The sequence below is a fragment of the Mesoplodon mirus genome (genome assembly GCF_964341445.2).
Source record: "Mesoplodon mirus genome assembly, chromosome: 8".
In the NCBI taxonomy this organism is placed as follows: domain Eukaryota; kingdom Metazoa; phylum Chordata; class Mammalia; order Artiodactyla; family Ziphiidae; genus Mesoplodon; species Mesoplodon mirus.
This window is the reverse complement of record NC_138984.1, coordinates 75,920,037-75,943,082: the sequence shown is the minus strand read 5'-3', so window position 1 is coordinate 75,943,082 and position 23,046 is coordinate 75,920,037. Positions and strand designations below refer to the sequence as shown.

General features: G+C 42.4%; 1 protein-coding gene across 11 annotated transcripts in view; it reads left to right on the top strand.

Annotated features, from left to right (window-relative positions):
* Positions 1–23,046, top strand: part of RBMS1 (RNA binding motif single stranded interacting protein 1) — a 211,904-nt gene that overhangs the window by 79,110 nt on the left and 109,748 nt on the right. For 4 of the 11 annotated variants that reach the window (XM_082629971.1, XM_082629976.1, XM_082629968.1 and 1 more), the window contains exon 1: positions 1,750–2,175. The exons of the other annotated variants lie outside the window; for them this stretch is intronic. In XM_082629971.1, coding sequence (XP_082486097.1) covers positions 2,107–2,175 — 69 coding nt within the window. In that variant the 5' untranslated portion in view covers positions 1,750–2,106. Of the gene's footprint in view, positions 1–1,749; positions 2,176–23,046 lie in introns of those variants that run through there. 11 annotated transcript variants of the gene reach the window in all.

Here is a 23,046-nt window from a genome sequence, read left to right as displayed (position 1 = left end):
AAGGCATCTATGACTTGAACAGTTCTACTTAAAACCTTATATTTTATACCTGTGGTTGATAACTTGTGGTAAAAGGTCCCTGTGAGAGGAGACAGCAAAGGGGCAGCCCAAACAACTGTAAATGCATGCAGTAGCCCGAAATAGCATATATATTAACACAGAACTGAATGTTAGTTGTATTGTTTCTATTAAATCATTTTAAAGAACAAATACGTTTCTGTGAATGTTATCTAGCAAGTTCTTACTTGCCCTTGTGCACCTTCTACTGCACTTAGAGTAAGTTTGCTGCTGCTTTTTTTTAAATGAAAAGTTAAGAATCATATATATATATATATATATATATATATATATATATATATAGATTGTGTATATAGTTGTTTTCAATCAGGTGAGACTTGTTCTCATCACTTTTGCCTGAGAATGTTGGGAGCCCTTCATCATATGGAGGTGGCTCCCTAGGTCAGCAGGAGGAAGGATATCTAGGATGGATATTTTTTAGTTCCTTGTTGCTGGAAACACCTTTGAATGGTCACAGCTTTGCTAGAAGACTCGGTTTCTATAGGGGACACTTTGTTTTCCTTATGGCAGCCAGAAGTTGAGAGCCTTCACTTCTTAGCCGAGTTAGGATTTTTCATTATCATGGCAGATGGCCCTTTCCAGGAAGGTGTTAGAGGCCAGAGGCCAAGGAAGAACGCTGTAATATTGACCGCTTAGTGCGGTAATATAACCCTGTAATAGTCACTGCTGAACAGGCCAGCTGTCCCAGTGGCCCATCCACAGACCGCGGGGCTCTTGCCGGTGGGACTTGCTGTAGAGGCCGTCTGCCTTGCACAGGTTCTAGGCTTGATACACTAACGAACGCAAAGGCGATCCAGAAAAAAAAGAGGAGGGGCATCTTGGGTCGCCTTAATTTCAATTGAAAAACAAAGGAAACTACCTCCTCACTTTGTCCCTGTTTTGCAGTTTCTGTGTCCCTTCAATAGAACACATTTGTGTCGCATCTCATAATTAACATATAGAAGGATCACACACTTCCAGTTTTCGGGAAGGCTTACTAAACCGATGGCTTGAAATGATTTTCGCTATTTGACTTTGGCATCTTGAAGGTAAGCTTGCCAACTCTGGCATAAGAATGAAGTACGAACTTTACCGTGCGTGTTTGCGGTTAGGGGGTGGGGAGTGGAGACATTTTCTCTGCTAAAATTTTAGCATGCGAATTGGGGGAACGGGGATTTGGAGAGGTTTGATGGAAGGCTGGTTTGTTCGTTGAAATAGGAGTGATTGCCCGCACCTTTTCTGGGAGAGTGGACGGTCGGGGGATAGTTTGGAAGGGTGAAAGAGAAAAAGAAGACTTGGGACCAGTGGCTTCCTACCCAGGTGTTAGCGTGATCCCCGGCGCGGTGCCCTGAAAAGGGGCTTCGAGCCCGGGTGCAAAGCTGCCGCGGGTGCTGAAGCCAAGAGCCGAGGGGGAAAAAAGAAAAGAGGAGGGGGGTGGCTACTCCAAGGAATGTGCGGCATGCGGGGAGCCAGACCCAACCATTGCACCAGAGCGGGGGCGCCGGCGGCTCCCCGGGCCGCGCGGCCCCCGCTTCGGCCCCGAGCCCGGGAGGGAGCGCCCGGGGGCCGGCCGGCCGGCTGGGCGGCGGGCGCGGCGCCGGGCGGGAGGGCGGGGAGGCGCGGGTGGGCCTGGGCGCGGCGCGAGGCGGTGCGCGGCCGCCTCCCCGCCCCCGGCCGGCGCGCTCTCGGGGCGGTGGTTGAGGCCGCGGGAGGTGGGGACGCGGCGGCGCTGCTCCTCCGCTGCCGCCGGGAGAGTCCGCGGCGCCGCCAGCTCCGCGCGCGAACTCCCGTCCATGGCACGCAGGGCGGCGGCCGCCGGAGCTGCCCGAGTCCTGCCCGCCGCCGCCGCGCCGCACTTTTAGACGAGTCCGGAGGTCGAGGGCGGAGGAGAAGTCAGCCCGGAGCTGCAGCCCCCGCCGGCCGCCGCCGCGCGGCGAGAGGGAGTTCCCAGAGCGGCCGCGGCCCCGGCCGGCCCCCTCCCTGCGCCCTCCCCCTCGCGGCGAAGCTGCCCCGCGCCCGCGCCCGCGCCCGCCGCCCGCGCCCGCCGCGATGATCTTCCCCAGCAGCAGCGGCAACCCTGGGGGCAGCAGCAGCTGCAGGACGCCCTATCGCAAGCAGGTGAGGCGGCGGCGGGGATGCCGCGCGGAGGCCGGCCGCCCCGCTCTACAAAGGGTGGCAGCGCTCGGCCGGGCTCCGCAGTCGTCCTCGGAGGGACCGGGCCGGGCGGTGACCTTGTTTCGCAGGAGGCGGCCCGCGGGGACGGCTCGGGCCGGTGACCTTAGCCGGGGAGATGCCCTCGCCCCCTCCGGCCGGGCCGGGCGGGACGCGGAGGAAGGGGAAGGGGCGGCGGCGCGGCGAGAGCAGGAGCGCGCCGGGGGCTTCGCCCAGCTCTGCAACAAGTTTGGGTTTTTTCCCGGAAACCTTTGTGTGTGGAAGAGTACGATAATAAGTCTTAAGATTGGGATACAACAATCTTCACTTGGAACCTCAAAGAACCTGCCCGATTCGTACGAAACCCGGAAGACGTGTGTGTGTGTGTGTGTGTGTGTGTGTGTGTGTGTGTGTGTTCGCGCTCGCTCCCCCTCCCATTTATATATTAAAAAAAAGAAAAAGAAAAAGAAACAGGAACTTCTACTGTCACTTTCTCAAGGTTTTCAGTTTTCAGCAGCACAGGGAAATCCTGTGACATCCTAGTTGCAGAGATACTTGGATAAGCCTGAGTCATACACATGCCTTTTCCTATTTTAATACCGTTTCATACATTTTTTAACAGATTGAACTCCAAAGGCACTTTAGTGGTTAGATGAAAATCCCCTGCCGGGAAAAGGAGTGGAGCTGGAAGCTTATAGTCATGGCCTTTTGTTTTGTTTTTCATCTTTGTTTTTAAAAGAAGGTTACTGAAGCCATGTTGTGGTAAATCTCACGGAGCCTTTCAGCAGCAGCATTAACAAGACCTAGCTTTAAATTATGTAAAAAATGTGCAGGTCTGTTTAGAAAAGGTTAAACTGATTTAGAGGTCAGTGGCAAGATGCTTGTTGAGAAAACAAAAACACGATTGCAGATATTTTTCTTCCATAATAGATCTCTTGTCTACATCCTTAGCCACTGAGACAAATCAATTAAGTTATTATCCCAATAATGATTCAATCAAACTGTATCCTTCCATGCAGACCATGGCTCTGTTAAGATCATGACAGATGACAGTGATGCCTGGTGGCTTTCCTAAACGCGTTCACAGGATTATTGATTATGTTTAGTCCTTTTTGTTCTCAAAGTCATTTTGGGGGGTGGGGTAGGGAGGGCACTCTTACTATATCTGAAAATGGTGCTAATTTTCTGATACAATGACTGTCAAAAAGTATTGTTTTCTGGTGTCTGGTTCTTTCACTTGTTAGCTTTCCCTTAAAAAGACAGTAAACACACCTGGTCTGTATGCCCTTGCTTTCCAAGTCAATGGAACTTTTACCTGGTTTAAGAAAAGCCCCTTCCTTTAATTAAAAAAAAAAAAAAATCTGCATTTGTGACTTGGCTGAATATACACTAAAATTTGTCAAGATTCAGAAGCTGGCATCTCTAAAATCTCTTCATGTGGCCTCATTTAAAGTAAATGCCCTCAGATCCAGTACACTTGCATCAACTTCATAAATGAAGCCAATTTACAATAAATATTCTCCTGAATCCTCCTCCCCCCACCTCCCTCTACCTGAAAAGATGGCTAATTATGTAAGGGTCTTGTGTATTCATTTATTTGTTGTCAGAACCCGGTGGGGTGTTAGCTCTGAAATGGGGAAAAGGCTCTGAGGGCGAGGCCTTTTGCTGTGAGGGGCTGGAGGTTTTGTGTGTGGAGGGGGACAGCCTGCTGGTCTGGAGCACGCTGATAAGATGCTCTTCTTTTCACTAGGCTCTCCTTAGATTCAGAGACTAAAAGGGCTGACTGAATCAGAAAAACAAACAGACTTTCTTTTTTCTATAGGCGAAGAAAGAAATGAATGTGTAGGCATTATACAGACACAAGACCCCGGGTACCAGTGGTATTTGAGTCAAAGGTTTCTTTTGTTAGTATTTAGCCATTCACTGGAAAAGCACACTTCCAGCAAGGGGACCTGGTTACCATGAGTGACTTTGTGATCTCATCCTGGCTTAGTCTAAATGGGAAGTCTAATTAATGCTTTTGATAAGATTTTGTGACATTAAGCTTGCACCTTTCAGTTCACGTTAGTTTGTTCATTTTGATGAAAGAATAGGTCCATTTTAGGTGTATAAGGCAGTTTGATTTTAATCTAGAAATATATGATCAGCTGTTAGAGCTGATTTCAGATAGTTTGCCTGAGGAAAACACTGAATGTGATGAATACTTAAAAATCACCTTTGGAAAAAAAATAAGCTGGAGTCACACTTGTATTATACATATATATTAATAGTGGCAAACCATCATCGAGCATCTGATAGCCTGTGGGTTGCTGTTCTCAGTGCTATAGGTGGGTTAACTCATTTAGTCATCTTGACAGTCCTATGAGCTAGGTAATGATAATATCTCCATTTTACAGTTAAGAAAACTGAGGCATAGATTAAGTACCGTGCTCAGTCTGTATGACCCAAAGTGCAGAGCCAGGCTTTGGCAGTCAAGCTCTTAAGACAACCACACTACAGCAGCCTGCTTATTACGTGCACATCTCAATGAAAACTCATACAGAGCTTCTCTGCATCACTGCCCATCACCCTTCTAGTCTCAAAAGTCTGGTTTAGGGATTCCTCCCACCTATCTGGGCCATGGACAGGTGCAGGGAGGGGGAGGTGAGGAGGGAGTTGCAGGTGAAAGAGGATGCTGTGAATGACATGGATGGTGGCTTCGTGATATTTGGGATCGGCATTGATGTTAAAGGATTGCTTTACAGAGCGATTGTACGATTTCTTCTTATAACTTTACAAATATAGGAGTCAGCCAGTTTCAGTTAAACAGAGGTGGGTGGTGCTCATTCCCCTCCTGCCCCACGTTGTGTATCGAGGACGTCAAGGAGCACTGATCTCCAGCATCATTTAGGATAAACAGGATTTTCCTGCATCACAGGCCTATGAGCATGTTAGAAATACTTCTGCTCGGCTCAGGTCAGAGTAAGATGCTTTGAGTGGGTGATAACCCAGGAGGCAAGATCTAGACAAAGATTGTTGGTTCTAGTCTCAGTGGAGAAATGTGTATGGCCTGTGATTGTTGACTGTGACTTTCAGATACAGGATATTCGTTAAGCAAATCCAGTCTGTATGAGAACACCGCCACAAGCAAAATGAAAACCCTTTAGTAGGACTTCTGTAGTTGTGAAAATATTTTTACTATGTCTCAAAAGAAAAAGTGCTTTCCTTTAATTAGAGAAGATAAATATTTCCATTTTATTTTGAATTCTTTTATTAGCTACTTTCCCCTTCCTGTTTCCTTACTTCCATTTCGGAACTGCTTTTCTTGAAGTAGTTGATTCAGTGATGTCATATACTTGGTTTTTACAAATTGAGGTGTGTAGCAAGGACTTTTTTGCCTAGTGGTTTGCAGTGGGGTCTTTGGGGTAGGGGAGTGCATATAAGAATTTTCGTGTGTGTGTGTTTCTTTTCTTTTCAAATGATCTTGCCAACCAATAGCTGTACTTGTTAAGTGTTGCTAAAACTTTTGATGAGTTGAGTACTTATCTCCCCAGTTTAAATAGATTTACATAGTTTGCTGCTTTCTTGAAGATTAACTGGGTGTAGCTGCACGTGAAGAATTCAACAGTGATTCAGTGTTTGGCCTTGTTAGAGGATGACATACAAAGCTGTTGATTAATCCTCTTCAAGCCGTTTCTGTTCACAGCAATTTATGTGTAGTAGATTGGGTTTTGTTAAAGTTTGAAGATTAAAGTGTTCAGAGAAATGTTGAAATGAACACTGTCTGAGCCAGTCCCAATTTGTTGTCTTTTTAAAAGAAGGTAAACCTACTCAAGCCACAGAAATTGGAGGTTTAGGGGAAATTAGCAGAAAATTAAAGTGGTAATACAGAAAAAGGTCTTGTCCTGTGTTTGTATTAGGCTATTTCAGTGTGTTTGTGATTCAGTAGTGCTCATGCCGCAAGGTAACTGTTTGAAATATGTAACCATGGCCATTTGAAAAGTACGGAATTTGCCGTCAGTGATCATCCAGTTTTTCCGCTAGGCATCCCTTTTGGCATCTCACTACATTTTCCATAGTTCGCTTCAGGTTTTGAACACGTTTCTCATTTTTGTTCTTTCCTTCCTTTTAGAGACTGCTGTCAGCTGGGCTCATCATATATTGGTAATACTTTCTGAGCCCTTTCTTGGGGTGGGCGGGGACGGGGGGAGTCAGACTTTCCAAGTTTCTGAGAATATATTTCCAAAGCACTCTGCCAATAAATAAATATTTAAAGATGTATATGATATCCCTTCCCAACCTCAGCTACATTTAATCTTCACAACATCCATATAAAGTAGGAAAAGGTCAGGAATTTTGAGGCAATGAATTTAAATGGCCTAGTTGGTGAAAGCTCAGGTCTCTGGAGTCAAGGGTTCTGTCAGCTACCAGAAAAAAGAGAAGGAAGCTCGGTCAAGAACAGCTGTAGCCCCACTACACTTCCCTTTACTTGGCCTCCCAAAGACATGTGGCACACACAGTATCCCAGATTTCAGCTTTGGGAATTGTAGCTTTGTAATTTATTAGTGTTTTTTGTTTGTTTCATAAAGGCCTTTGCTCTAGGGTTCTCAGATAACATACGGGACACCAACTTAAATTGGAATTTCAGATAAACAATGAATAATATTGTAGTGTGAGCACGTCCCAACTATTGTGCGGTACTATGTGTTTTTATTTGCTAAATCCAGCAATCCTATCTCTGGGGAACCCAACTCACTTTTTAAAACGAGTTATAAAAGAAATCGTAATTATAAACAATATGATTCCCATGTTTTCCTCCAGAAATCTTGCCTCTTAGCATATTCCTTGAGCCCTGGTAACGCCGATTTCACACCTTAACTTCTTTAACCATCACTCAGCCTGATTGGAAGAGACCCCGTCTTAAGTTCTGGCTCTGTCTCTTGCATGCTTTTTCACTTAACCTCCCAAAGCCTCACTTTCTGTTAAATAAAGATAATAATGCCCACTCTACAGGGTTGTTGTTGTTAATCCTTCTAAGGTGTTATTATTATTAATGTCCCTACAGAGCAAGCAACAGCGGGTGGTCCTGGGAGGCTCTGTGTGATCCTGGGAGACCTTGACACAGCCTCTAAGAATGGACTTTGCTTAGAAAGTGGGGGCAGCCTCCAAAAGCGTAAGGATCTGGAGCTTGAAAACGAGACTCTCAACCACATCAAAAAAAAAAAAAAAAATCCAAAAAGAAATAGAAAAGAGCATCCCACCATATTTCAGAACAGTTGTTCCTGTATTATGCTCTTGTTAGCAGAGTTTGCCTTCTCTTTGGGGAAAGAAAGGCTTTCAACCCTCTGTTCTTTATTTTATGCAAATATATGATTGGAGAAGGAAAAAAAGAGCATCAATCACTCTTGTTGATGAAAAATGCTACCTTTTAATTTGCTCGAAAATGGACGGATTTGATTGTTAGTATATGCTTGATGATTTCCTGAATTCTTTCCTTTGTCTTGTTGGTTTTCAAAGATGCCATCTTTGCCTTTCTCAGAAAAATAAACATTGTTTTTCTCCTTGGACATCTGTAGGTGTTTGGTGGGTGTTTGTTTTTAAACTCGCATCTGTAGAGAATGCTTTGCTTTAATACATTCTAAAAGCGTAGGAAATTTTAAAATAGGATAGACATACCACGAGGAAGTAATATGCTTTTCCTGAAATTAGGACAAGGTGAAAAAATTAAATGGAGCAAACTAAATTCTGTATTAAAATAACGAATCAGTGTAGCTATTGTTGTTTAACACATTAAATGGCAGCAGCCACACAGAACTTGGTGTTAAACATAGTAATGCTCTAATAAATAGAAATGTATTTTGTCTCCACTTTATTCATTTAAACACATGGACTTACAAAGCAGTGTAACGTAAACTGGGGAAAATTGTATTTGCATTTGTTAATTGTGCATACAATAGAGCCTCAAAAAATGCATTAAAAAAAAAAAGACTGGAAGGAGGTATGCCAAAATATTAACAAGTGTTTTCCTCTGTTGGTAGATGGAATCATGAATGACTTATTTTTCGTGATTCTGTTTACATTTATTTTTCGGCCTTCCAGTCCCCCTTGTTCCCCACCTGAACATACAGTCCCTTCGGTTATCGAGAAAAAGATAAAGTGAAAAGAATATAGAAAATTGTATTATTTTTAATGTTTAAAAATTGCAGTGAAAACCCAATTCTCATGTCATTGAGAGTTTCAGCATAGCATGTAGGTGTTACTTGTTTCTGTGCCTGAGCTTTGAGATACAGTCCTTTACTATTCTTTATGAATTTCTGTTTTTATTTTTACTGCCAATTCCTGTATCACATTTTTGGAAATCACCTAGTTCTGACAGATAGTTTTTGTATTTATGAACTTAGTATTTTCCCATTTTATACATACTCGACAGGACTTCTGTACTTTTTAAAAAACATTTTTAAGACACCAACTTATATGAGTCAGCAAGGAGGAAATGTAGCTATATATATGGAATTTCATATGCTAAAGTATTTTTCACGGAAGGAGTTATTTTAAATATTGAAGAATTACCGCTGTTTTCTCTGTTGTCATTTGACTTACAGGTGCATTTGAATACAGCTGTTTGGTGGACAAATTCCCCCTCATATAATTTCTGTATTGAACGTGAAAAACCAAGACTGTTCTACCACTCATGTCATAATCCTTTGGATTTATTTTATTATGAATACTCATAGCTGCCTTCATCACACATGTCCTTTTCATTGTAGCTTTTTGAAAGGGCAGTGGGGTGAGAGGCGTGGCTTCCTTACAGGCAGCTGTAATTTATAATGGGACAGTTTCTGTAAGAAACACACAGTACAGATCATGTCTGCACTTTAGAAGCTGTTGTTACAGTGTAACCTAGGGGGGATTTTCAGTATATCAGGGAGTTTTGGGTGTGCTCTGTAGAGGCTACAAGACTTCAGAGTGAAAGGAGGAGAGAGCACTGAAGGGAGGAAGGAAGAGGTGGGGGGGTCTAAGGGAGAGATAGAGAGAGAGAAGGAAAGCAGTATTGCTTTGTTAGCTTCTTACTTTATTAGTTGACGCGCCACTTTACAAAATCTGTTTGTTTCATTGTTTTGATGCCCTGTAGGTTGGGTGCCGATATGTAGCCTCATTGTTTTGTATTATCTGAGATTCTTAGATCCTATTTTTTTCTGCATAGTATTCCCATCATCTAGAATTTCCTTTCAGCTCTGTTCTAAAACAAGATCTCTGTCTCTCCACTTCCAGGAACTGCCTAAAAATAATCACCCTTTTGGAAGACCATTTATGATCAACCCAACCCTATGTATTCAGATATTCTAGAAACAATGTTGTCTCCACTTTCTCTGTCTGTATTCTCAGTTTTATAAGTCAGATGCCAACAGGTCAGCTCCAAGGGAGTGGATATGTTCTTTTGTTTAACTGAACGTTTAACAGCGACTCAGAAACATTGAGTCAAATAATTACTGAGTGTGTAGCACAAGTTAAGTTGGGAATGTCATTCTGGAGGAAGTAAACGGGTGGCACGCAGAACGTACACTGTTGCTCGTTAAGAGAGAGGCTGGGTGGGGGGAAGCCAGTTTAGCTAGCACCTCAAACAGCTGAGAGATGGTGAGGACCCAAAAGAACGGAGTTACATTGTGGACAGGAGGAACAACCAAATTTTATAGACATTGGAGGACATAAAGCCCCTAAAATTGTATGTAAAATGTGGCATACATCCGCCGTTTCCTGGGGAGACGTTCGTAACTTTCATCAGTTTGCCAAAGGGATTTGCGCCCTCCAAAAGAATTTATGACTGCATGTGGAAATGGAGGAGGACAACTTAAAGATGGTGCCAGGGTTTCTAACTCGGGAGGCAGGTTGCATCATGGAAGGTGACATTTCAGGTGGAAGGAACATTACAGCAAAGATTTGAAGATAGAAGACATGGGCTTTTCTAGGGGAAGACTGAGAAATTCAGGTGAGCTGGACTGCAGGGTAGAGGTTGGAGGACAGAGCAGGGATAGGGTCAAGCTTGCTGAAGTGGATGCAAGGAGAGCCTGAGTTTAAAGGTGTTGTAACAGTTGAAATAAAGCTGTAAAATGGAGTAACGGCAGTGTGAATGTATTAGATGGGGTGGATTCAAGTTATTGTACAGAGCTGGCGATTGGGTGGGGAGTGGACAGTGTTCGTAAAAAAGAGTCCTAGGTCTCTTGTCTGAAATGATTGGAAAAATAAAATGTTTCTGCAACATTACTTGCTCTGGTCTCAGTGATAAGGTAGAATCCAGCCATTCTCTTACAGGAATTGGTCCTTCAGTATCCATGTTAGTCTCATAAGGAAGAATCATCCAGCCCTGAAAGGCTAGTAGCACCCAGTGCAAACCACGTTAAGTACTCTTTTTGAATCCAGGAGATGGTTGTAAATATTTTTTTTACTGCTCCCCTGGGATTGTCTTAAAGTCAGTATAGAGGCTGTGTCACATGGGTGTGTAGATTTCCATGTTTGGCCTGGATCCTCACATCCTTTGGAGTGGAGAACTTATCCAGCAGATCTTTTTCTTGATAGTATATGTCATCTATAACATCTGTAGTATAACAAGTGCATTGGTTATATTAAATACTCCCACCTCAACAGGAGTATGAAAGATGGCAGGTTGGATGGTGAACGGGTTAGAGAATTCAACCTACCACAATAAATTAGTTTCTGAGGAAAAGCCATAAGCCTGGTTTGGCCATTTTAATTTGGCCATGTGAATCACACGTTCCCACCCTTCCTACCAACCAAGTGCAGGCAGGAATTTCCAGCAAGAAATACAGAACTAGAGTTTTGGGCAAGAAGCTCAGGACCTCCTGAAACTTAATAGGTGGTACATTGGGAACAGGTTAAAGCAGTTCAGGAAGAGAAGGTGTCCAGGAGAATCTGGAGAGACCTGGGGGCATAGATTCTATAGTGGGAAGGAGGATGAGCCTTAGGCAAAGAAGGGAAAAGGAATGGCAAAATGCTGGGAGAATCAAGAGAGTATCACAGAAGCCCAAGAAGAGCAGAGTTTCTAGCAGCTCTGTTAAGTGCTGCTTAGAGGTTAAGGAAGATAAAGGCAGAGTAGAGGCCATTGGAAATGTCCGTTGGGAGGTCTTTGAAAGCCTTTGAGACGGAAGTTTCAGTAGAGTAGTTTGTGTGTGGTAGGCAGGGAAGGGAGCAGGGGTGAACGTGGTAGAAAGTACATTCCAGAGGGTTTAAGGAATGCATGAGTGAAGAGGGTGTGTCTTTAGAAAAACTGGGTGTCAAAGGAAAGAGTCCCTTCAGACAATCTTGAGGCAAGATTATCTTAGCATCTGACTGGTTGTAGGTAGAGCAAGGTGATAGAAAACAGGGACTAGTTGGAACTAGGTCTTTTTTTTTTTTTTTAAGAAAGATTGAGGTTAGTCTTACAGGAAAGGGATCTGAGAGAGTTTCCTGACAGTGATACAGGAAGGAGGAGATTGATTATGCTAGAGATATTAGGAGGAGTAAAGAGGCCAGTGAAGCTCAACCTTTTAAAAGCTTACATTTCAGTAAAGAGGTTAGGTTGTCTGTTATGATTTAAAAAAAAAAAAAAGGGATTCTAGGCCTAAAGAGTGTGACAAAAGATTTGGAGTAATCGCTCTTGGGAATTTGGTGAGCATTCAAATAGAGATGAGTAAAAGGATGCCTAAGCTGTAGCGAGGGCCCCTGGGAGTGCAGGGGTCTGAGTTGGCAGGATATTTTGACCCTTCTCCCACAAGAAATGAGGGAAAGCATCTGGGTAATGAATTTATGTAGGGTTTGGCATTGGTAAAGGGATTAGGTATGAAAATCGAGAGTATCCTGATGAACGTTAAGTTAAGGAGACAGGTGAATATTACTCAGCCATAAAAAGAAACGAAATTGAGTTATTTGTAGTGAGGTGGATGGACCTAGAGTCTGTCATACAGAGTGAAGGAAGTCAGAGAGAGAAAAACAAATACCGTATGCTAACACATATATATGGAATCTTAAAAAAAAAAGGTTCTGATGAACCTAGGGGCAGGACAGGAATAAAGACACAGACATAGAAATTGGACTTGAGGACACGGGGAGGGGGAAGGGTAAGCTGGGAGGAAGTGAGAGAGTGGCATGGACATATATACACTACCAAATGTAAGATAGATAGCTAGTGGGAAGCAGCCGCATCACACAGGGAGATCAGCTTGGTGCTTTGTGACCACCTAGAGGGGTGGGATAGGGAGGGTGGGAGGGAGATGCAAGAGGGAGGAGATATGGGGATATGTGTATATGTATAGTTGATTCACTTTGTTATACAGCAGAAACTAACAACATTGTAAAGCAATTATACTCCAATAAAGATGTTAAAAAAAAGACAGGTGAAATCAAGAGAGACACTGAACTTTGAGAACAGGGAGGGTCCTGGAGATTCTGATAAGATAAAAAGGAAAGTCCCTGGGAGTGAGGGAAGGAGAGTGATCAGAGGGGAAACTCCACGGTCAAGATCTTGGAGGTGTAGTAGTTCCAGAATCTTAACCTTTTAGAGTTATTGGGATGATTAAATGAGATGATACAGATGTGTCTGCCTGGCATGCCAGAAATGCTCAAGTGGTGATAATTACTAAGATGTGGCTCTCATATAATTTATACCTCCCTATAACCATTGTTCAAATATTTGTGTAAATCAAATCATATTTCAAACAGACTTCAATCACGAACCACGAACAAAAATAATATATATTTTTTAACTGAACCACAAGCCCAAATTAAGTTTTAAAATATACTATCAAACTATTTCAAAACATCTTAAGTTGCTTTTAAAGAATAAAAGGTGGACATGGGTGTGGATCCCAACTTCATCACTTATTAGTCCTATCACTGTGAACACATTTCTTAAATTTCCTGCGTCTTGATTTCCTCAGTGACAAAATGAGATAAAATAATTACTTAATGTTATTGAGATGATTGGATGAAGTCATATATGTGACAGCACTTGACGCATTATCTGTCACAGCTGCTCTGTCTGCTTCCCTTCTTCCTTGCGGTGTCGCCTAACAAGTCAGTTCACACAAGAGGATCTCGGCGGATGGGTCACAAAATGATAATAGTGGTAGAAGGTTGTGATCATTCTGTTCATGAGCAGAAAATACTTTGTTAGGAGAAAGCTCTAGAAGGGAAACTCAGTTCTCATTGATAAAAGGAAATGATTCTTACATTGTCCTTGACTTCCTAGAATAAAAGATCAAGGAGTTAAAGTAAGGTAAAGTGCTTTATGACAGACAAACACTACAGAGATGTTGTTATGGATTCTGAAATGGGTGCCCTTAAACTATTACATGAGTATTTTGTTTCCTTCAGCGTGTGATTTTAAGTTTATGAAGTCTATTGTTCAAAGCCACTTTTCCCAAATTGTGTTCACTAAGATACTGAGGTTCTATTAAATGTTAAAAGTGTTCCAGGAATTGAAATATTCAGTGTTCAAAGAAACTTGGGAAACACTACAAACTATATAGTATCGTTGTCTTAGAGAGTAACAGTGGAAATCGGCATTTAAAAGTCTGAGAAATTCTGCAGTACCGACATTTGTCCAACTTTGTGTATTTCATTGTTTCCTAGAATTATTTGATCACAGTACCTAGAATATTTACTAGCTATATTCTGTGGAACAGTTTGGGAAACACTTATTTAAAGGAACCTTTTGCATTTTAGAGTTGGAAGGGACCTTAGAGATCATCTAGTCCAGCCCTTGTAATTTACCCCTAAGGAAATTATAATCCAGAGACATGGAACGATTTGTTCAAAATCTCACAGCTCAAAAAGCCTAGGTCTTCTCACCCTGAATCCTCCATCATTCTACCTTCAGAGTCTTGGCTTTTCCAAGTGTGGCACACCCTTGCACCAGTGTTTTCAGAATTGCTTTCATATGAGGTGTTTTATTATTCTCTGAACAAGTAAGTCCTTAGGGATGGTATGTTGCATGTTACTTTCAGACAAAATAAATTATCTGCCAACTGTCATGTGTTTTGTTTTTAATTTCTCCTCTTTTAAGGTTAGTTTTCCCACCTATTTTATTGTTTCTTAAAGCACTTATGAAATCTAGATTACTGACTTGGGAGGTCAATCTAGTTTAAAATATCAGTGATCTAGAAAACCCACAGGTTCTAATTATTAATGAACATTCTTTTGCCCTCTAAATTTGTTTTGTCTTTTTCACCTAATTGGCTGTGGGTAGACAAATTTACATATGTTTAGCCCCTTCCTGCCTGACTTACTACAACATGCAAAATTTGCTCTGTGGTTTCTAGAGTAAGTTCCTGTATAGAAGAAACCACAGTTTAGACTTTACAACCCTGCTGTGTGCTAAAGCCCTCTAGGACACACTGAAATGTGCTCTTTAAAAATCTGAATGACCAGTTCCTTGCCCTTTGTTACCATTCAGATATTTCAGGTACTAATAGTTCACTTGGATACTTTCTCTTTTTATGTATCTTAAGGTTCGTAGTTGCTTAGCCTAAAGAAAAGTGGGTGGGTCCCTGTCATAGACCCTCACTGATTCTTTCTGGTGTCTACAACATGAAAATTTATTCTGAATGAATCCTGTGATGTGATAACTAGTGCTCTGGATGAAGTGATATGAAATAATGTCTGTTATATCGTGTATCACAAAAGAAGCATAGAATATTAGTGCTGAAAGGACCTTAAGAGATACACTTTTGTAAGTACTCATTTTAGAGTTGAGGATGTTTCAACATCACACAGCTTATTTGTAACAAAGCCAGGACTAGAAGACATGTATCCAGGCCACTAGTGCAGTTTGAACCTTTTCAAACAAATCTAGCTTGGATTATTATTCATTCAATCAATATTTTAGAGACCAATATGGGCCAAGCACTGTGTTAGGCCCTGAAGGGAATAAGAAATTGATGATTTTATTTCTCAATGTTGTAGTGAAATAGGGGCTGTGGAGCAGGTGTATAAATCACTATACAAGGTAGAAATGAATCAGTGGCTTAAGAGGTGTAGCTATTTAAGAAGTGCATGGTGTAAGAACATGTCTAACCTATAGCTATCATGCTCCGATTGACCTTAATTTAGATTATTTGACTTTTAGGTGCATTTGATTTGACTCCAGATAGAAACAACGTTCTCAGTTGGCTGATCCATTTTGTCATTGTGTTGATTGTCACATTAGAGTTATTCTACCCTTTAATTGACTGTATTAAGCTGCTTATTAGGGCATAAAGCAGAGAAGAAACGGAAGTATATCTTCCACATTCTTGACATTAATTCATTGCCAAATTTGGTTTAGTTCTCTAAGAGGGGTGTGGAAGAGCTAGAGAGCACAAAGAGAAATTCAGGCAAAAATGGTACTATTTCAGTTTCTAAGAGGCTCTTCTTTTCATTGTTCAGAAGTCAAAGGTATGAAGTAGGGTTGGAAAATATCACTTGTGGAGCTGGGATTGTTGACAATCAAGGGAAACAACAGATAAAGGCTTACCTAAAAATTGCTCGTACATTTCACAGACTGTCTACAACTGGGGTCAGTATACGGTTTTCTGTGAAGGGCCCAATAGTAAATATTTTAGGCTTTGCCAGCCATAAGGGCTCTGTCACAATTACTTAGTACTACCTGTGGCTTCAAAGCCGCCATAGATGATGCATTCGGATGGGCTGTGTTCCAGTAAACTTTGTTTACAAAAGCAAGTGGCAAATGGGATTTGGCCTCTGGACAGTAGTTTGCAGACCCCTGATTTATGGAACCCTTTATTCGTTGGCTCTTTTACCAAAAGGTGCACAGAACGAACTGAAAGAAAATGATACTCAAACCAGATAGTAATGATACTTATTAGCACCATCAGAACAGAGTAGACAGAGAGTAAAACCAAGTGAGTGTAGGTTTGATTCTTAGCTTTGATCAGAAGGTTTTGGATTAAAGGCTCAATCTTTTTTTTTTTCCCTAAATAAATTTATTTATTTATTTAATTTTGGCTGAGTTGGATCTTTGTTGTTGGGTGCGGGCTTTCTCTAGTTGTGTCGAGCGGGGGCTACTCTTCGTTGTGGTGCACGGGCTTCTCATTGCGGTGGCTTCTCTTGTTGTGGAGCACGGGCTCTAGGCACGCGGGCTCAGTAGTTGTGGCACACGGGCTTAGTTGCTCCTCGGCATGTGGGATCTTCCCGGACCGGGGCTCGATTCCGTATCCCCTGAATTGGCCACTGCGCCACCAGAGAAGCCCTAAAGGCTCAATCTTGACCAGATATTTTGTTTGGTTGTATTCGGGGAGGCTTCCTTCATGTATCTATGTAATCAATACTACCTTGGTCATTTTTTTTTTTTTTTTTGTATTTTGAATCCCTAAATCTTGGTCATAATTCTGAAATGGAATTTATCACAAGAGAGCTGTGATAAAATAGAAATAGCATCCTAGGAGTAAACTGTTAATTTTTTTTTTTTCTTTAAAAATATGTTTTGGCTTAGTTTGCTAGGGCTGCCATAACAAAGTTCCACAAGCTGAGTTCTTAAACAGTAGAAATTCATTTTCTCACAGTTCTGGAAGATAGAAGTCGAAGACCAAGGTGTTGGCAGGGCCGTACTCCCTCTGAAGGTGTTAGGGAAGAACCTATTCAGGCCTCTCTCCTAACTCGCGTCTTCACATGACATTCTCCCTGTGTGGATGTCTGTCTCTGTGTCCAGATTTTGCCTTGTAATAAGGACACCAGCCATGTTAGAGTCTACCCTAATGAACTCATCTTAACTCCATTACCTTTGTAAAGACTCTATCTCGAAATAAGGTCACATTCTAAGATACTGGGGGTTAGGACTTCAGTATATGTGGGGTTTTTTGGGGGGCGGGTGGGGGAGGACAAAATTCAACCCACAACAACCTGGTACCAGACATTCCTTCATCTTGAGTGAAGCTCATCAGTTGGTTACCCTGATGGACCCCAAATAAAGCTAAAATGCTTCGTGACTCACTCGTGGTCACTTTGGCTTTTATAACACAAGTGTTACACTGGTGGTCCTCTTGTGCATAGCACATAAGGAAATGTTTTATTTTGTTGTTGTTTTTCACCTGTAAGATAAAAGATACTTCTTTACAGAAATAGCTTAAACATGTAAATAGCTACAGATGCGTCCATTTCCAACCATAATCGTCAAGGACCTTGAGGAACTAACTGCTCTGTCCCTGATCTGCTTTGCTCAAGTCCATACCTGTCATTCCAGTCAAAAGTACTCTCCTTGCTTCTTGAAGTCTGTTTTTCCTTCCTCTCCTCCAGTCTTTTGTTAGGCTATCACAGATGGCCACGAAACTCCACCCTCTCATCGGCAAGCTCACTTCCCTTTCTTCTGGAAGTTGAAGTTCAAGGTCTCCCTCTTCCAGGAAGATAATCTCTGTGATCTCCCTTTTCTGCAGTTCCTGCTATTACATTAGAGCAGAATTTTGATGTGATGGTTTTCCATTGACCGCATCTCAGCTGGGATGTGTATGTGGTGGTGTGGAGAAGCAGTAATGCCCTTTATACTCAGAAAGGGATGAATCGCACCATTACCCATTAAGGCATCAGGTTACCTCTAGGGACCTGGAATGGAAGTGAGTTCCTGAAGTTATTAGGTAAGTCCTTCGGAACAGGGAGATTCTTGCCATTTTTAAGTTTGTTTTGAAAGCTATCATAGAGCTGCAGTTCTGTAAGAATGTGAAGCCTATCAAAGCTTCTTGAGTCTTATACAAAAATTTAAAGCTATTCATACATTCCATTAGAGGTGCCTCACTTTTGTTATTCTTTCTTTCACTTCTTTTTCTTTCTTTCTCTGCCTCCCCTCTTTTTTTGACAGATACTAAGGACGCATCTTGATGGCACCAATTTTTTAAAAAAACAACTGAATTAGTTATTTCTCTTTACCAAAGTATTCTTCATTATATATAATTGTTGCTTATTTGCTGAATTGTTCTAACTTTTTGTTTGGGTGTGTTTCTCATTACCAACTAGGTTGTTTTAAGATCTCTGAGCACTTGGAAACTGTATTTCTTTGCAGCATAGTGTTTATGGAGCATAGTGTTTTACATGCATATTTGGGGCACAATATTTGCTGCTTTCATTTTCAGGTTTTCTTTAAAAATCCTGTTTCCTTACTGCATTCAGGACATGGATTTGCTCATGCAGAATTTTTCAGAACTACCTCAGCGTGTGAAGTTAGGCATATTTATCAGTTATTATTTCGGCAAGAATTTATCGTGACTGGCAGTGTCAGGGAAGGTACATTTCTGCCCAGAATGAGGTCATTGGGTTTATAAAAGCAGGCACTTTCTGAAGTTTGTTTGTTTTCTGCAAATAGTCACATAAATCAAAGTAAGGATTGAGAGAGTTTGTAAAATGAACACGTGTGGAATTGACTCCCTGACTCCGAATGGGAACAGAAAGATGTTGTCTTGTAACTGTGTAGGAGATGCACTGTGGAAGGCCTCGTCCCGGGGGGCATCCTCTGAGCCGATGAGTTGACATTTCTTTGTACCCAGTGAAGTGTAGGTAGAGCTGGGCATTGAACTCTCTATATGTCTGTTAGTGAGAAGCCACGAAAATCTCTCACATCTGAGGGAGGGTTAGTAAGAAGTGTCAGATCAGGGAACCAGAAATTGCTTGGATCAGCTGATGGAAAAGAGGATCTAGAGGGTGTGACTAGAGAGTGTGCAGTTTCAGAACCGGAGACGCCTTTTCCTGCCGGCAAATCCAAGGATCCAGTGTCATTTGGAAATGCTGAAAGATAAACCCTGTGGGGGGCAAGGGGACAAGATGGCGGCTGCTCTGCGAGTAGGGTGGTCACAGCCAGGGTGCTGGGGCGTAAGTGGGTAGGGGCCTCAGTGCCCTGAAGACTCAGATTAGCTGTAGAGGCCATAGCATAAACCTTCCAGAGTAGGAGGGACACCAAGGTCTCTGAATCTCAGAGATGTGCTCTCTTTGTTCTACTGTTTATGTAGGCATTTCCTGAAGTGTGGTCCCTGGGCCACTGGCATCAGAATCTTCTGGGGTGCTTATTAAAAAGGTAAATTATTGGGTCCCACTACCTCACTTTCCCAAACACTACAGGGGCATTTTAAGGTCTCTAGGTGACTTAGAAGCTCACTGAAATCTGAGGACCACTGGGTGAAATATTCCTCAGAAAAGCTCTGCCTGTGGGCATCTTCAGTGAAGAAGAATGAACTAGCTTATAAAGCAGTCATCTTTTAAGTCCAGGGGTGATGTAGGCAGGAAATGTAAATGGGTGCCAAGTAAGAGAATGACAGATGTATGAGTAACTGAGTCAAAACTGGGTCCAAAGAAAAATTGGGATATATCTCCCAAGGCTGACATCAGAAAAGCTAACAGCACATGTCCCTTGCAACCTTGGTTGGCCAGAGCACTGGACCAACTGGGCTGATGCATTTGAGCTATTCTGCGTTCCTACAGGAAACTGGAAACGGTTTCAGAGGTCAGTCTGTAGAAGTGCTGAGCCAGCTAAGATGCCAAGGCCAGCCATAAACCTCAGGGACCAGATGAAAATCTTCAAAATCTAGTACACAGAAAGCTGTTTCTTTTTTTCCCCCGGTAAAATTTTTGCCAGGCATGTTTTTTAAGCAACTACCTAGGGTGTATATATGTGTTGGGGGGGCGGTGGGAGGAGGTGCATATGCTGCTAGTTCTGTGTACTTGTTGGGGGAGAGGACACGGCAGGGAGGAGAGATTTCCCCAGCATTGCCACCTCCCCAGCCCCATTTCCTAAAGCCACGATTGGCAGTCTTTTGATATTTGTAACTTCGATATTGACAATCGTATATAGCTCTATCTCTAGCTAAGAGGGAAAAAGCAGCCCGGAAAGTCAAGAGGTGGGGGTAGTCTTAGAATTTGAAAAACCAGACAGTAAATATCTTGAGATAAAATTTGTTGAAAACAGCAACTTGTACACCACGTAGAAAACATGCTTCTCAATTCTTCAGGGGACATCCAGCTGGGAGGAATGGTGCACTACAGAGAATATCAGCAGAAGGATACCAGTACACTGGAAGATAGGCACCAGTTAACAAAAAGAGGGTTAATGGGAATAATCATAAAATCGTGCCGTTCAGTTAAAAAAAAAATTCTGAGGGAAATCGAATACGTCCAACTAGGTATGTGAAAAGACCTGTGTGGCTGGTTTGACCCCAAATGAATTAGCCAGCTGATTTAGCTGCTTAGACTGTTGGTGTCGTTTTACCTACAATTAATAAAATTTGAGTACCTAGATTAAGAAATGAAGTCATCCTACTGCATGAGTATTAAAAGTTCTCATCCAAAAGTTCATCTGTAAGTTGAAATTTTTAAAATCAGAACACTTTTTTTTTTTCTCATAGAAACATGGTATTTGGTGAACTGGTTCCTAGGTTTGCCAGTCGAAATGTTATTAATAATAGCTAGATTCCTAGGTTAGCCCCAAAGCCCATGGTCTTCTAATGGAATTTTAGAAATGATGTTGCCAGCTTCAGAGTCTCTGTTGAGCAAAGGGTTACCCGTATGGTACGTTCAGTAGAGGAAGAGAATGCCTTTCTCACTTCTAATAATCATAGTGAAAAACGTAAATTGAGTGGCCTTTTGCATTCTCCCTCCTCTCTCTCTGAAGGTTGAAATAACAAAAGTTAGGCACCTCTAATGGAACATATGCACATCTTTAAGTTCTCTTGCTGATGTTCATCTCAACTGTTTTAGGTGATGACTGTTTTACCACATCAGATTCAAGAAGTTTGGGGATTTTTTTTTTTTTTTTTTTTTTTTTTTTGCGGTACGTGGGCCTCTCACTGCTGTGGCCTCTCCTGCTACGGAGCACAGGCTCCAGACGCGCAGGCTCAGCGGCCATGGCTCACGGGCCCATCCGCTCCGCGGCATGTGGGATCTTCCCGGACCGGGGCACGAACCCGTGTCCCCTGCATCGGCAGGCGGACTCTCAACCACCTCACCACCAGAGAAGCCCGAACTTTGGGGATTTTAAAAGAGGGGCCCTAACCCAGATGCACCTCTAGTTGGAATTTCAAGTGTCAAACTCACCCAAATGAAAAGGCCCAGGGCATAGGAAAACTTTGGTTAGCCAGCCTTTCCAGGGAGCCTTTCCTGGGGAATCAGCTCCCCCAGTTTCCTTTGCCTTTTGCAGCATCTTGCACTTTTGAACCCACAGGGTCATTTTCATTTTCAGTTTTCTCCATTTTCTTCTTTACCGTGGCTTTGCAAAGGAGCCTCAGAGTAGGAGGAAGGGGGATTGAGAAGCTACTTACCTGTAGAAGTCAGTTTCAAGCTTAGGACTGGTGGTGTCTGTACTGAGCAGAGCCCTCTTGGCCATCTGGGTACCAGGTTGCGAGAGGAACACTGAGAAGGATGAACTCAAGTGTAGCTGGCAGTCATTAAGCGCTTCTTCCAAGCTTGGCATTTCACTAGGAGCCCAGCAGTGATTAGCTTGTGCTGCCTTCACAACTACTCTGTGAGCTAGCGTAGACAGTATCATCCTTACTTTACAGATGAAGAGACGAGATTCAGAGATAATTTGCCTTAGGTCATGGTGAGTGGCAGTGGTAGATCTGAACTTGAGGCAGTCTGACTTCAGAATCCATCCTTTCAACCGTAATTGCTTTACTACCTCCTTAGGAGTTGTCTAGGTCAAAGAAGTTGTTCAGTTATTGTTGCTTGTCGAGGGGTTTAAAGGAATACCTTTGGGGGGACGATAGTTATCATTAAAGATTTAAATTTGGATAAAAGAAGGGAAGATTAGACTTGTATGCTGTGGCAACTAGAAGTGGTTTAGAAATAAACTGGGGCATCTGCTGTCTTGTAATGGTCCCCCACCTTCACCCCCCATCTCTATGCCATAGAGAGAAATCTTACTTTGGATATGAGGCTGGACAAGATGACACATAAGTTTCTTTCTGGATATAATTATGGTTAAAGAATTAATCGGTGTTATAGTGGGTACGGATGTAAAGTAATTCTCTGTGCCTGTTTTGATTACATACCTAAGTTTAGGAGAAGTAAGGTTAGGAGGGTCAAAATCAGCCGTTAGAGAAAGTCACTGTAGTGGGTTGAATAGCGTGTCCTAAAATTCGTGTCTAACCAGAACTTCAGAATGTGACTTAATTTGGGAATAAGATCTTCGCAGATGTAATTAGTTAAGGGTCTTGAGATACAATCAAAGCAGAATTAGAGTGGGCCCTAAGTCCAGTGACGGTGTCCTTCTAAGAAGAGGAGAGACACAGACGACCACGTGAAGGCGGAGGCAGATTGAAATTACGCTCCCTCGAGGCAAGGACAGCAGGAGCTACCAGAAATTAGAAGAGCAGGAAGCAGCCTCCCTTAGAGCTGTCAGGGGAGCATTGCCCTGCTGACACCTGGATTGCCGACTTCTGGCCTCCCGGACTGTGAGACAATAAACATCTGCTGTTGTAAGCCACTAGGTTTGTGGTGATTTGTTACAGCAGCCTTAGGAAACTAATCCAGCCATTTCCCACTTTCTCCCCATTTATATTTTATCTTTAACTTCGGGTATAGCTTAATGTACAAATGTAACATTATAGTTACTATACAAATCTAAGTTTTAAATTTCCTGACAGAAACTAATGACATTTGAATTCTATTAGGATGCTGATACTTATATTTAATCAACTTTTTAAAAGCCATGCGGTTCATTTCAAGGAGTAGCATTTTCTCTGTCTATTCTTCTAAAGCCATGCTGCAGTTGAGGGGCCGGTGGGTGTGATTTGTGATTCATCCGAGAGAATTTTATCAAAATACTCAGATGGCTCCATTAAGAAGTTAGTCCTCTAAATAACTCTCTGTCGTACACTTCTCTAAGGTTAAAAA